The sequence below is a fragment of the Protopterus annectens genome, chromosome 6.part0, assembly GCF_019279795.1.
Source record: "Protopterus annectens isolate FY-2018-M chromosome 6.part0, PAN1.0, whole genome shotgun sequence".
NCBI classification, from domain to species: domain Eukaryota; kingdom Metazoa; phylum Chordata; order Ceratodontiformes; family Protopteridae; genus Protopterus; species Protopterus annectens.
The window spans coordinates 981469355-981485667 of record NC_056737.1 but is presented as its reverse complement, the minus strand read 5'-3'; the positions used below and the strand labels follow the sequence as shown (position 1 = coordinate 981485667).

General features: G+C 45.6%; 1 protein-coding gene across 1 annotated transcript in view; it reads left to right on the top strand.

Moving 5' to 3' along the window:
• YLPM1 (YLP motif containing 1) overlaps positions 1-16313 on the top strand; it is a gene marked incomplete in the record, with an annotated part of 1534972 nt that overhangs the window by 1387651 nt on the left and 131008 nt on the right. The window contains 1 exon segment of the mRNA XM_044073602.1: positions 10393-10523. Coding sequence (XP_043929537.1) covers positions 10393-10523 — 131 coding nt within the window.

Genomic DNA, 16313 nt, shown 5'->3' with positions numbered 1-16313 from the left:
TGCGTACGCTCCAGTAACTGTTTCCTATGCTAGCCAAGGACTTCTGGCTAACCACCCTAGACTTAAAAGAAGCTTATCTGCACATCCCCATAAGGGAATCTTGCAGAAAATATCTACGTTTCAGAGCATGCTCCATGCACTACCAGTTCTCTGCACTTTCCTTTAGTTTATCTACTGCACCCAGGGTATTCACAAAATGCCTAGCTCCAACCATTGCATGTTGCAGGCATAGAAAAATTCAAATTTACTCCTACTTGGACGATTGCCTGATTCAGGCAGACAGTCAGGAATTGCTACTTTAGCACCTGACATTTGTAAAGAGACTTCTTACTTCACTGGGGTATACCATCAATGAAAAGAAGTCACATCTGGTACCTAGCCAAAAGATTGTATTCCTGGGAGCAAGCTTGAACACAACTTCCCAGATGGCATTCCTCACTCCAGAAAAGCAGATTTATTTGACAAACTACTACCCAAACCCAGCTATCTGCAAGAAAAATACTGCAAGCCATAGGGTTCATGGCCTCTTGCATTCTACTAATTCCATATGCAAGACTGCATATGAGGAAACTTCAATGGCAATTAAAAAGTCTCTGGTGTCAACATTCTCAGGGGCTGGAAACAATGATTCCTATCATTTCTTGCCTAAGGACAGAGTTCCTTTGGTGGGCAGAGGCCTGCTACCACAACAAGGGACTCCCTTTCACTCAACCCCCACCGCCCAAACCCTAACAGACACATCAGTCTATGCATGGGGGGGCTCACATGGCAGGAAAATGCATTCAAGGCAAATGGAGCCCAAAACAAATGCACCTGCATATCAATCAGAAAGAAATGTTAGAAGTACAGAATGCACTGGCAGCCTTCATATACCTTATTCTTCCAGGGCAACTGTTGATAAAGACGGACAACACCACATTTATGTGGTACATAAACAAGCAAGTGGGAACCCATTCCTACCCACTCTGCAGGTTAGCCATGGCTCTGTGGAACATAGCCTTGAGCAATCAAGTGCACCTGCAAGCTCAGTTCCTGCCAGGCAAACTAAATTCACTGGCAGACGATTTAAGCAGAAATCTGATGGACCTACACGAGTGGAAACTGGAACCCAAATCATTCAAGCTTCTGATCCATAGGTGGGGGGGCACCAGAGGTGGCTCTCTTTGCTACCCCGCAGAACTATCAATTGTGCAAATATTGCACCAGAACTCCTCATAGCCAAACATGGAAAAGTGGATGCCCTGTCCTTTACATGGGAAAACCTCTCAATCTATGCCTTTCCCCCTCTGCACCTTCTCTCGAAGTTTCTACTAAAGATCAAACAGGACAAGCCAAGGACAATTCTTATTGCACCAGACTGGCCACGCCAGCACTGGTACCCACGTTTGCACAGTCTGACAGTAGTGCCACCATGGCACCTACCTCAGATCCCTTCCCTGCTGTCCCAGCAGGCGGGCCAGAATTTGCATCCTCAGCTGCAAACCCTGAACCTAGAAGCCTGGCTCATCCCCTGAACACTTCACCAGCAACCCTCAGTAAACAGGTGCTGGATGTCATCCTTGAGGCAAGGAGGCCTAGTACTAGGAAATCTTATTCAGAAAAGTAGAAAATATACTGTTCTTGGAGCTAGTCTCAGGGAATGGACATAACCATGCCCAACTTGCCTCATATCCTAAATTACCTAACAGAACTGCTCCACAAAGGCCTATCTTTCTCTTCAATTAAGATTCATGCCTCTGCCATGTCAGCTCATTACAATACTGAGCCACCCCTCTTCTCTCACCCTCTGGTCAAACGGTTCCTGAGAGGAGCCAAAAATTTAAGACCCCCCCCCCCCCAGGAGAGCTCCCGCCTGGGACCTTAACTTTGTACTGGAGACGCTCACGCTTCCTCCATTTGAACCTGTTGCTGCAGCAGAGTTAAAATTCCTGTCTTGGTAAACAGCCTTACTTCTAGCCATCACTTCAGCAAGAAGAGTGTCTGAATTGCAGGCCCTTATGGCCATGGAACCCTTCATTATCTTCCATGCAGACAGGATTTCCCTCAGGACTAACCTCTCATTTATGCCCAAGGTGGTATCTAGTGTGGCTTTAAACCAATCCATTCATTTGCCAACCTTTTTCCCTAATCCTCAGAATAAAGGGGAAAGGTTCCTGCACTCTCTGGACGTGCACAGGCAGCTTAGGTTCTACCCGGACAGGACTAAACCTTTCAGAAAATCTGACTAGCTGCTTTTGTCAGCTTTTCTACAGGGACAGAGGGCAAGACCATTTCAAAGCAAACCATTTCTGTATGGATAGCACACTGTATCCATTTCTGCTACAAACACCATGGAAAACCTACCCCACAGGGGATTAGAACTCATTCCACTAGGGCTACTTCAACCTCTGCAGCATTTCTCAAGGGAGAGGCCCTACCAGGGACATCCTGGAAGCTGCAACCTGGAGTTCTGTACACACCTTCACCAAGCATTACCACTTACCTGTCTTTTCTAAATCCGGAGCTGGATTTGTCACAGCAGTCTTACAAGGCCTGCTAGCCAGCCCTAATGCTTCTTGACTGCCTTCACTCTTCCTCAGCTTTGGAAATCAACCCAAGTCTAATGAATGCAAAAGTGAAACACGAAGAACATAGTACAGTTGTGTACACTTACTATAAATGTAGATGTTCGAGTGCATTCACTGTTGCAGTCCTGGTTACCCTCCCTCCAGCCCCCTGACTTCTCTATACTTTCTACCTATCCTTTTTTTGGCCATATCTTATATTATAACAGTGGTATTTACTTTTTACTGGGGGTGTTCCACACCATGTAATTGCTTCCTATTTTGGGGGCTCCTGACATCTGGGGTAAGAAAAACTGATGTAATGGCATCGGCTGCATGTTTTATACCCCTGACGACCTGACTTCATGAAAGAAGCAACAGCATCCCATGCAGAAATCCCAAGATTCTGGTATTCGGGCCAACTGAGGGCTACCTGCAGGCAGATAACCCAAGTGTGATGACTGCAACAGTGAATACATTTGAACATCTACATTTATGGTAAGTGTACACAACTGGACCTTTTCTGTTTAGGCTGGGAACATGATCATACCTCTTGCGCCATCTGTCAGTCTTTCGTTCCCAAAACATTTAGAAGCCGTCTAGCTGACCTCCATTTATATTTGGAAAATCAGAGACCTAAAACGTTAGCATTAAGGATGTATCCAGAGTCAGCTGCCAAGGTTACATGGCCCACTACCTCTGCCCCTCCATTGTCAGACGCCCCACCAACCTCGGATATAGGGGTTCAGGGATGTCTGCTAGAGCCGTCTACTTCAGCGTCTCCCCTTGAGGAAGTCGTTTCAGAATTACCGCATGGCACTTCCACAGAGGTTTCTCAGACATCAGTTATTACCGAAGTCGAGGGAAAACCAGGTTCCACCGGTTGCCCTTCTGGAATTCAAGAACCCAAGTCTCCTTCTTTTTGTCAGGCTCTGGAATCTAGGCCTACTGTCTCTCCCAGATCTACTCCTTTAAAAAGAAAAAAGCCCAAGCATTTATTTACCTCTTCTGAAGGACTACCTGACTGGCAATCTTTCACACAGTCTTTGCAGGCCTTCATGGCCCTTAGGCCCTCTGCCTCCTCAGCTTCCGCTGTTCTAGTGCTTAACCCAAGACCTGCCTCCGCTACTTCAATCCTTCCTTCCATGTCTCAGGAAGAAGAGGCCTCTTCCTCTGATGAGTCTATTATGTACTCATCCCAAATAGTCTCACCCCGGAATACTATTCCCCAGATGAGGATTCCATAGAGGGAGACTGCTCTCCAGAGGACGTTACATTTGGGGAGACCATTACAAAAATGAAGGAATACTTCAAATGGGATACTGCCCAAATGACAGAAACTCAAAAGTATTTTGAACTGATGCAGATTGAATCACCCTCCACATCTGCCATTCCCCCAGTGATCCCTGCATACCTAGATGCATTTACATCAGTCTCAAAAAAAAACTGGCTTTCAGCCACCTGCTCCTGAGACCTTATAGTTTCTGCAAGGTGCCTGATGATCACAAATTTTGAGTAAAACCCCCCTTGGCGGACCCTGCTGTTATAGCTATGGCCCCAGACAAACAATTTAGGTTGATTCCATCCTCGTCACTTATACCTTGAGACAAAGATAGCAAAATTATGGACAGGCTGGGCAAGAAAATGTATACCTCTTCCACCCTGGCCTTTAGGACAATTAATTACCAAGCCTGTATGGTTAAATATGCCTTGGATTTGGTAGCCCAAGCTACAACTCTACTGTCCTCCCTTCCTGATTCTCCCAACAAGACAGAAGTAGCATCAAAACTGACCCTGGCATCCCAGGTTGCCAGGCACTCTTGTTAGATGCAGTTATGATGCAGCAGAGGCCTTTGCGAGATCTGCTGCATCTGCATCTGTGCTTCACAGATGTTCATGGATCCGGCTACAACCATTACCTGAAGACTTTAAATCCAAAATCCTAGATCAGAACTTTCTGTTTAGTAAATAGTCTGCAGAGCTGTTCAAGAACCTACAGGAGAACAACAAAGAACTCGAAGATATTAAACACCTACTGGTCTGTCCAATACCAAAATTCTATAGAAATTATCTTTGTAAGACCTATGTCAGAAGAGCCCCCTTTTCTGCCACTTCTTCATCTTCCAGGCATAGGAAAGGAACTAGGAGGCAGTCCTCTTTTAGGGCTGCCTCATCTCAGCCTACCCACAGACAGTTTTTAAAGGATAGAAACAATACCATCAATGCGTCACTGCCTCACCCACCCCTTCCTTTCATCCCACCTCTCTTACTGCCTGGTCCTTTGGAAAGAAATTGCCTCAGACTGCTGGGTTCTGGCAATAGTGGAAAAAGGATACTTCCTATGTTGGCAGGAGAGGCCCATACCACAGGACATACCCTTCCTGGGGGTCTTACCTCCTCTGCAGGCTGGCAATGCAGATTTGGGAATTAGGCTCATGGAACAACTTATCCCTGCAGGCAGTCTGTAGTCCATCCCAGGACAACCACCAAGTGGATGCTCTCAGCAGATCATTCTCTCTACATCACAAGTGGACATTGCACAGAGAAGTTTTTCTAGTTCACCTAATTCCTCCCATTATCTGAGACCTATTGGCTCAGGAAACCATACAACCTGTCCCACCAGGCCAAGAAGGAAAAGGTTTCTATTCCAGACTATTCCTAGTACCAGAAAGGAACGGCCAATGGAGACCAATCCTGGATTTGTCTTTTCTAAACCTCTTTCTGAAAGTCCCTTCCTTCAGAATGCTATTCCTCCAAACCCTACTTCCACTATTGCCACCTAAAGCATTTATGACCACTTTGGACCTGAGGGAGGCTTACCTCCACATCCCCGTACATCTAAGCTACAGGAAGTACTTGCATTTTGCTGGGCCCTGCTCTCATTTTCAATTTACTGCCTTGCCCTTTGGTTTATCCGCTGTAGCAAGGGTGTTCACCAAATGCCTAGCTCCCACAATAGCCTACTACAAGACCAGGGCATTCAAATCTACCCCTACCTGGATACTATTTCTTATTCTTGCAGAAAAGAAAGACGCCCTCAAAAACCATCTGCAGTTCTCCATGTCCCTGCTACAAGGGTTGGGGTTCATACTCAAACTCGCCTAATCATCCCTTTCCCCAGAGCAGGACAAAGTCTTCCTGGGATGCAGGTTTCAGACAAACCTGATGAAGGCCTTCCTTCCTCAGGGCAAAGTGGTTTCCCTGATCAACCACTTCCAGGACCTCCTCCAGGTCGACCAACTGTCAGCCAGACAGTTCGTGCAACTTCTGGGCCTTATGGCAGCCACAATACCTGTGCTGCCACAAGCCAGGATGCACATGAGGAAGCTACAGTGGTATCTAAAGAATGTGTGGTCCCAACACAGCCAGCCTGTAGACTTCCAGATACCCTTCTTACTCTGCCTAAAAACAGAGCTAAAGTGGTGAATTCAACAGATACAGTTGAATCCAGGCTTACCCCCATTACCCTCCACACCAGTTCAACATATGCCTCCGATCTGGGATGGGGGGCTACCATGAAGGGTCTCAAGGTGCAAGCACTCTGGGAGGCACCCCTCCTGAAAAAACACATCAACATAAGACTGCAGTTTATTTAGCCCTAAAAGCCTTTCTCCCTCTCCTGCAGCCAGGTCCCCTGCAAATCTTCACAGACAACACCACTGTTATGTGGTACATCAACAAATGGGAGGGGGGGGGGGTCTTACCTCCTCTGCAGGCTGGCAATGCAGATTTGGGAATTAGGCTCATGGAACAACTTATCCCTGCAGGCAGTCTGTAGTCCATCCCAGGACAACCACCAAGTGGATGCTCTCAGCAGATCATTCTCTCTACATCACAAGTGGACATTGCACAGAGAAGTTTTTCTAGAAGTTGTCCACCAGTGGGGCACACCACAAATAGATTTATTTGCCTCCCCCCAGAACAGGCACCAGAGAAGATTTTGTACAAAGGACCACTCCCCACTAGCTTGGAGAGTGGACGCCTTCACCATCTCATGGAAGGGACAGTTTCTGTATGTCTTTCCTCCCATTCAGAAGGTCCTCCTGAAAATCAGGAGGGACATGCCAGAAATCTTGCTGGTGACTCCCTATTGGCCCACTATTGGTACCCCCTAGTACTATCCCTCACCAAGGCAGTCACCACAAGTTACCCTACAAGGTGGACCTACTCACACAACAGACGGGAACTCTCATCCAGTGTGGTTTTAAAGCTTTTATGCATTTGTTCTTTGGTGCTGTTACAGTTTTTGCCTAGTGGATTAAAGCTGGATTTTTTTTACCATTTACTGCCTGATTCTCATTCAGCTGCCTTTCTTTTGGTTATTGGTACATTTTGGCAACTGTTTCTCTGTGTTTGAACTCTCATCCATCCACACCTGGAGATGCTGAACCTAACACCCTGGGTAATAAACTTTTAGTACCCGTCAGACACCACTACAACAAGGACATGCTTTCTGTCCTGCAGGATGCCAGAAAACCTAACACAAGGAGATCCTACATTTCAATATGGGAAAGATTCTCCAAATGATGTCTCCAAAGACATAGAGAACCCCTTTCAAGTGGATGTTCCTCTAGTCTTAGCCTGTGTGTGTGAGCTCATCAAAGCAAGCCTTTCATACTCTTCAATGAAAGTGCACCTTTCTGCTATCTCTGTCTGCTTACCATTGGACCCTCCTTTACTCTGCAGGTTAGACATTAAATTGTTTTTGAAAGGGGGTCTTACACATTAGACCACTGAGGAAGCGTACCCCGCCACTGTGGGACCTTAATTATGTCCTGGAAAAGCTTATAGTGGGCCCATTTGAGCCAGCCAGTTTTGCATTCCTACAGATGTGCACATGGAAAACAGTCTTGCTGATGGTCCTTACCTCAGGAAGAAGGTTGTCAGAGTTACAGGCACTCAGGGTGCCACTTTCTTCCCCTCTCCTAAAAGTGACACTGAGAGAATACTACATTCCCTGGATGTTCACATGCAGTTAAGATTTTACTTGGACAAAACTAAGACCTTTAGAAATCAAATCAACTTTTTGTACCCTTTCATCCCAGACCTCTAGGCAAGGCAGTTTCTAAACAAACTATCTCCTGTTGGATCAGGAAAACGATCTGCTTCTCCTACCCCAGAAAGCATTTGCTTCAGGGGATCAGGGCACACTCCACTAGGGCAGTTGCCTCCTCTAGTGCCTTCTTTAAGGGCCTTAGACACAGCTTCATTCCCTTGAGGCAGCCACCTGGTCCTCTGCACATACCTTGACCAAACATTGCAAATTGGACCGTATCTCTAGAGCCAGAGCAGGGCAATCTTACAGGGATTTCTGGAATCTGCTACCTCTACCTCCACCCTTCCTCCTTCTTAAGCTATGGTACTCTCCCACAATAAGAATACTGCAGCATGAGAAATGAAGGACATAGAATAGTTGTGTAAAATCTTACCATAGCCATAGAAGTCGTCTTCCAAGTTGCAGTAGTCCTTCCCTCCCTCCTGACCCTCCTGTATTACTCTCAACCTGTCTGTGAGGCATCATAAAGCCTCTACCTACACTATGGTCATGTTGGCCAGTCAGTTGCATTTCACTGCTCTGGAGGACATCATTTGGCATCACCTAGGCTACTGTCCTACTGGACAGTCAGTTCTGAGGTCTGTGCGTGTAGATGCCACATTTAAGTCCCTGGTTTATGGCCCTACGTGTGACGTCCAACGCACAAACAGTAACCAGGTTTAAGCTTTTGTAGAGGAGCCGACGTTCGGGCCGCCTGAAGCAGAGGATCCCACATTAAGAATACTGCAACATGGAAGAGAAGGACATATATAGTTATGGTAAGATTTTACACAACTATTCTTTTCCAGTAATTAGCTGTTTGAACATTGCACCATTTCATATGTAGGTGTTCTTTAATCATCTTAATTGCAGACTCAGTTTTGCAAACTGAGATAATGTAATTGTTTTCTTTTGCAATGTTTAGTCATAGTTGAGCATCAGTTTCCTGCATAAAACTACAGAATATAATTTTTATTCTGTGATTTATATTTATTTATTGGTGATAGTTAAGTTTTCATTTACTACAGCATATTTGAGTGGGTTGGTCAGCAGTGTAGGTTGTGGAGTTTGTAGCAGCATCTGTGAGGCAGTAATAAACCACCCATGGAGGTACGTTTTGCAGTTAGAACCATTAGCATGCGCACACAGAATAGAGTAGTTTCAGTGCTGAGAAGCAAACATGAACTGTGTCATATAAGACTTGCGTGTTTCCTTTTTTTGTTTTTTTTTTTTAATGGGGGGGGGGGGGTATGTCACAAAGGCAGTGTTCATGGGAACCCAGGGCTTAGGAATGGTTTTCCAGTGCTTAAAGAGAAGACAGCATTGAATGGAGCAATAAGGAAAGTCATTTTGGAAACTTGCTTTGGATTGTAGTTAAGTAAAATAATTTTGAAGGAGAACAAGGTAATATTTCTTCATAAAATTTGCGTACAGAAATGAAACTTGTTAGCTTTTGGATGTTGTAGAAATCCAATCAGTCACAGGATTTCAGAATTTTTGGTATTGATTTAAGGGAATTTGTAGCTAAATTATAGGGGGAAGTTTTAGAGGGGAAAAATTTGGCCGGACCATTTGCTTCTCATCAATATTTCTACATTGCATGTGTTTTAAGGCCTGCTGTCATGTCAAATAGCAGCACCCGACAGTTGTTTAGAGGGACCTTATGACCACATGTTGTGGGCCAGGTGAAGAGAATGGGAAAGAGAGGTTATGTAGAGCCTGTTTCTTACTTTCTTATACTCCTTCATGACCATCGAGTGTTTGTTCCCCCTATAGTCATATTCATTCCCCTCTTGGAGGATACCAAGAGGGAGAGGCAAGAGCCAGACATCATGGATATCATCTTCCTCAGAGGGACACTAAGACAAGAGGGAGAGGCAAGAGCCAGATATCATGGATATCATCTTCCCCAGAGGGAGACTAAGGCAAGAGCCAGACATCATCTTCCCCAGAGGGGAGACTAAGAAAGTTTCTGCTCCTCCAACTGCCCCCACCCCCACCCCAGCCTTGTGGTGACTAATAAACAATGGTTTGGTGCCTTGTTGAAGCCTCAGGTAGGTTACATGCTTCCAGACACGTATACTGTCTGCCTGGATTACATGTGGTGGTTAGATGGGCTTGTGCCTCCTTTTAGAGGGTATTATCAGCTTCATTCATCCTTTTAGGCTGGGGAACTAGCATTGGGTTTTCATTGCTGTCCCTTCCTATTGCAGTGCGCAAGCTGCTTATGAAAGGGCTTTACTCCTGTGTCTCATAAAACTGGCCAAAATGAGTGGAATGTTTAGCAGCCTGGGGCCATCCTTTTTGTGTGCCACTGTTGCATTCCTCTGGAAACCACTCTTCTCCCTCCCCAAGTGAACGTCAAAGGGCTTTGCAGTAGACAGGTAAGTTGGCAGAGATGCACATATACTTAAATTGACATGACTGTGCACTTTTCACTGTAGAAAGGGAATTGATAGGTAAAAGCATAGTAGTAGATCCCACTCTGCAGTGTTGCATCCTTTTAAGTCTGCCACTCATTCTTCAGCTCCGAAGAGAATGAATAATGTTGGTAAACCGACGCCTGATGTCAGCAGGGAGAAAGCTGTAAGAAAAAGGGAAGAACAAGTGTGCAGTTAAAGTCTAATCTTTGTAGGAGGAAAGTAAGGGGTTATACTTGTTTGCTTTTGCTGTAAGCTGTTTAGGTGGTTCTGCCTAAAATTATGTGGCATTCGAAGTGTTACTTTTACAAAGATGTTTAGCTGATGATCATAGGATGTACCTGAAGAAGAAACTAACTGTTGAAGCTCTTCCCTCACCCTCTTTATTCTTTAGATAAATTGGATGGTATAACTGTTGGTAGAAAGCGCAAACGGAATTGGGAAGGCATTTCCAAGAGTATGGAAGATTACCTTCAGCTTCCAGATGACTACGATTCCCGTTCCTCCCAACCAGGAAAGAAGAGGGTAAATATAAAATTAGTTTTTCCTCTAAACATTTTTGTAAGAAACATTTCTTTCCTGTTTCCTGTTTTTCTTTAGGAATTTTAAGAACACACTTTTATAAATTTTTTGTATACACTTTACAAAATGTTTGTGGCAAGGTTTCTCAGGGTATTTTTTTTTTATGTTGTATCAATAGTCTTTTCAGTGAATAGTTTGTGTTCACCTTTCATGCTTTTTTTTCCCTTCTGTTTGTGTATTTTTGAATTCACAAGTCCAAGGGATATTGTTCTTTCATTGTGAATTTTGTACCATAGCATAGACAGGTTTGCCTTGCCACAAACAGCTTTATCTCACATTTGGTGTGGTCTTTTTACAGCAGGTGGCACCTGATGGGTCGATGCCACACTTGCTTGTTTGAGGCTGCCCCTTGGTCTCGTATCAGTTGTGTATCTATCAGAACATGTCTTCCCTATTTCTAAGTTCTTTTGCAAGTTTCCTTCCAATGAAATGTTTGCCTCAGTCAGTTGACTGTTGAGGTACAGTCTAGGTTCATAGGTTGGTACTAGGCTATCAGCCCTAGAGCCTATACAAGCCTAGCCATAACAATTCCCTGTCTATTTCTTCCCACATTATTTACTTCCCTGGACCCCTGTCTAGCAGGGCGACTGACGTGATCCTGGGGTGAATTTCCTTTCTCCCATCCAATCGTCAAGGTTCCTTTTGAAGAGGGCCAAAGAGGCACTCTGCTTGACATGTATGGGCAGTCTATTCCAGAGTCTGGGGAGTCACTGGGTCAGGAACCTATCCCTCCAGCATGTTTTGTTTATTGTGATGACAAGGTTTAGATCCCTGGAGCGTGTGGCTCTGAGGGATTGGGATTTCTTTAAGTGTAGCATGTCCAACCGCTCTGTGTTTGACATGGCCTTGTATGTTAAGCAGAGATCGCCTCTGAGTAGACGATATGCGACAGAGTATAGCTGGAGTTTTTTAAGGAGGTCAGCGTAGGGCATCTGCTTTAGGCCTGTGATTCTTTTAGTGAGGTATTTCTGTGGCCTTTCCAGTTGTTGCAGATGTCTTGAGAGATACATACCAAATGGGGTGTTGTATTCTGTAATGGGTCTAATGAGGGATGAGCACAGTGAGACAATGACCTCCTTTTTTCTGGATGAAAAGCCCTTAGTGATGAGGTGTGCCACATAGAAGGATTTCCTGGCTGTTGTGGCGATGTGGTTATCGAAGGTGAGACTACTGTCCACCTGTGTCCCTAAGTCTCTTATCACACTTTCGGTGTTTAGTGTACTGCCACCTATGTGGTAATTCACAGGTACATGTTTTTTCCCCAAAGGGGATAACTATACATTTCTTGGCATTGAGCTTGAGCCCATGGCTCTGGTACCAAGCATCTGTTTCTGTAAGGCCCTGTTGTAGAGTATCCACATCATTTGGGGATTCAACAATGGCTCCCAGTTTGCAGTCATCTGTGAACTTTGTTAGTCACAGTCCCTTAGTGTTGGCCTGTACTTCAGAGAAGTAGATGCCAAACAAGAGCAGTCCCAGGACTGAACCCTGAGGTACTCCACTTGTCACTTGTCTGAAGCTGGATTTGGAGTCGGCTACTTTTACAGTGTGGGTTCTGTCAGTAAGCCCGTTGGCAACCCATTGGGTGACGTAGGGATTAATGCCCAGCTTAGTAAGTTTATCTATGATTCCAGAATGGGGGATGGTGTCAAAGGCCTTGGCGAGGTCTAAATAGGCTGTGTGGACCACCCTACCCTTGTCCATGGCTCTGGAGACTGATTCGAAGAAGTCAGTCAGGTGCAGGAGACAAGATTGGCCCTTCACGAACCCAGACTTGGTGGGGTTCAGTGTTTGAAGGTTGCCAATGTCTTTATTTATAAGTTCCATGATAATACGCTCCATGACCTTGCAGATGAGGCTCGTCAGACTGATGGGACGGTAGTTTCCGGGATCCAAGGTGGATCCCCCCTTGTTGTGGAGTGGGATAACTGTAGCTCTGCACCACTCAGTGGGCACAAAACCTGAGGTGAGGCTATGATTAAACATGTCATTTAGGTGAGGTGCCAGTTCATATTGTAGTTCATGTAGTACACAGCCCGGGATGTCATCTGGTCCCATGGATGCTGTATTCTTAGCTTTGGAGAGTGTGTTTTTTACCTGTGTGGCTGTTATTACCGGAATATGGCAGTCTTCCGGTATTGAGATGGGCCGTTTAGGGGGTGAGAGGTGGGTGAAGTTGGCACTGAATCGATCTGCCAGGATATTGGCAATATCCTTGGGATCAGTATATTTAATGCCATTCTGTGTTAGCTCAGAGCAGATCTGAGCATTGCCCTTTAGATTCTTGACATAGTTATAGAATGCGTTGTGGTTGCCTTTGGGACTGTGGCATTTGGTATTTTTGCCTTCAGAGTGATTCTAGGATTCTGGTTCATTCAAAGTATTTAAATCTCTGGTATCTTGTATTTGTAAACCTAGCAAGTGTTTCTGTGGTTAAACTCCTTCACAAATGTGCATCTGTTGTTCCTGTCATTGGCATGGTTTGCTTCAGTCCTTCAACCACATTGTCAGAAGCTTCCAGTAATCATTTGCTTCAATTCTAAGTGTGTCGAAAAAAAATTGATGCAAGTTGTAATTAAAATTAACAAAAGTCATTTTAAACATATCGTTGATTCTGAAACTAGACTTTTCAGTCACGAGTGCTTTCTTCTACTTTGGCGTTTCTCCTTGGTGCCCTAGGCTGGTCCATTGGGAGGGTGGGGTTATCAGAATAGAGACAGAGCCCAGTAGGGTAATGTATAAGGCATTAGCCTCTGGAGCTGGGGATTGTGGGTTCGAGTCCCACATGGATTGGTTATTCTTTGTTGGCATAATGGTTAAGGACTTCATCTCACAAACACAAGTTACATGGTTTGATTTTGACATCATGGTATTGGCTAGGCTTAAAATGCTCTTCAGGGCAGTCAGCCTGGTATTCCTATGAAACTTCGCTTCTTGAAAGAACCAGTAACCATAAACATTTTGTACAAATGCACCTTTTTCAAAGTCGTGGATAATAGCAGTGTCAGTAGTGCAACAGAGGTAGCACACTCTCCTTTGGTATAGAATGCTGTGTATTCTGTTACCACAGCAGGTAGATCGATTGCTGACACTGCAGTGCAGCATGAAAAGGGGGTGTTGCTCTGCTGATTGCAAACTTCATATGAAATGTTAAAACCGAAGTCCCATCTGCTGGTGGCAGCTCAGTTGAATGTAGAAGATCCCATAACACCTGTTGAAAAGAGTAGGGGAAGTTCCCTGACGCCCTGGCCAAAATACCATCTGTGGTCTTTCCTTAAAAGTGGCCAGTGCGACTAACTTGGTCAACAGAGGGATAATTATATTGAAGATGCCTTCTTCCCTCAGCTGGGCAGGTCTGTTAATATATGATTTTTCTCCAACCTCCTTTTCTGTTTGAGGTACTGCAAAAGATAATGGAGGACAAACCGAAAAGTACTACTGATTGTTCTTATTTGGCTGAGTCAGCACTAGATGTTTTTCATGTAAATACACTGCTGCAGTCATAACTTCGGGAATCTCTACTGCTGGTGGAGTCCTACATCTAGCCAGATATTCAGAGCTCATCTTTTGCCATTACTGATCATACATCTCCATCCCCACTGAGTATCCCCAATTGTCAGTACAAATGTATGTTTGTTCTTGGCCGTCCTCAGTTCTTTTTTGCCTTGTGGTTCACTAAGATGTTCATTACAATCTATTGGTCTGGGCCACACGTAGGCGAACCTGTGAACTTGTAAGAGTGCAGGCAGGTATGCTCAAGGGGATTTAGTTTATTACATAAGAGTTTTTCTGGTTGTTTAATTTTTCACTGGTTAATTACTTTGGTCTTGAAAGTCTTTATAGTGTCTGCTCAGGGTTTGGGACATTCACAGATGGAGGCATATGTGGATGTTGTCAAAGCAGAGCAAATGAGCATACAAGAGAGACATTAAAGATAGGCGCATATGTGCATTGTTTAAGCTTTAACCTCAACATCGCTGTATCCAACATCTGTAGGGTGCAGTGTGCGGGTGGTGGTGGTTGTGTGTGTGAACATGATGTCTGAAAAGACTATGGCTTTCAAGGATGCTCGTCTTTGGGTCAGAAACTGCCCCATTCTGACTCATCTGAGGAATGTGCCTCTTGCATGGGAGAGCCTCACCTGGAGGTTAAATGTGACACTTGTGCCGCATTCAACCCCAGGGCTCTCCTGGAACACAAGAACAAGCTTCTGTTTAAGGGGCTTGCTAAAGGGGACCATCTGGTCTCAGGTTCCCCTTCCAAGCCTCCCTCCAGTCCCAAAAGGAAGTCTTCCTCCAGGGATTTTTCCACCAGAAAACGAGCCTGTATGATTGCAGTTTACTGAATATGAGTCCAGCCTCTTTGGCTTTAGATCTGGGCTCTTCTGCTTCGAGATCCCTGGCTCCCTGTGTTGGATCAGAGACCTCAGAGCCTCTGAGGTCCTTGGATTCAATCTAACACAGACGGTCTTCAGATCCGACTCGTCAGTCGGATCCACCCACGGCACTAACGGTTTTGTCAGATCCAATCATTATCGAGATTTCCCTCTCCAGATCCTGGAGCTGAGATCCGAGGCACACAAGTCGGTCTCCCTCCCGAGAAAGCAGGCCTTCAGCCAGGTCGAGACATTCCTCCGTCTCTTCCCAATCCCCCAGGTGATTGTTCCCCTCAGACATGGATAGGATGATCAGGAGCTTTCTCAAGGCCAAAATCAAGTTGGGCTTGTTACCATCCCCTGCTCAGTTGCCAAGGGGATCTTCTCCATCTGCGAGACTCCTCTCTCCTCATCTGATTCATCTGGTTTTGGACCCGCAGGATTGGAGAATTCCCTGTGAGAGGTCGATGGTGTTTGGCATATCTTCCCTTTCCACAAAGTCAGGGTCTCTGGCAAGTTTGGTTCTGTTGCCCTCGGAACTAACTGTGCCTCTGCCCCACAGGGTCAGTGCTGAGCACTGCTGGCTCCTGGGGTGGTGGGGTTGGGCCTGAGTTTTTGGACTGTTCCCTCCCTCTGGGGGGCCTCTGTGCGGGGCAGCTCGGAGCTGATATTGTCTGAAAAGGGTGCTGCATCGGGGTTCCCCCTTCCGTCTCGGGCGACTGCGGTCATTGGGGAGGGAGGGGTTTTGTCAAATCCATCAGCCTTCTAGGTGGTAGAGAGGATTTTCTCTGGCTGGGCAGCTACCTCTTCTTCGGCTCTATGTCCTCCCCATCCCCTCTCCACGTTGGTTGGTGAGACCTCATCATCCTCCTCAGAGCCCACTGCGGAGGAGCCTCTTTGGAAGAGGACGTGCAAGAGAAGGTACTTGGACTCCCCTAGAGAGTCCCTCACTGAGGAAATGGATTTCAAAGGAGGTGTCCTTTGGGGACATCTTTGAGATCCTGAAGCAAAGAGGAGGTTGGTCTCCCCCCACCCCATCTTCAGAGGAATCAGTGATCTGAAGTAGGAGATTCATTTGTCTGCAACCTGTGGGTTATGGATCCGATATTGGATCCGAACCGGCATGGTTTTACCAGCTATGGATCCGAGCTCCCAGCTCCTCCCCTCACCCATAATGCCTTGCTCTCCCTACATGACCTCAGATCTAGTTTGCCGTGCTGGTAACCAGGTCTTGGATTCTGAGCTCTTCAGTTAAGTGTCTTTTTCTACTTAAAGAAAGCCTTTATTTGAGTAATTGTAGTGATATTTGAGTGATTGTGTTAGGTTCCCCTTTATAATTTGATAGTTTCAGCTTAAAA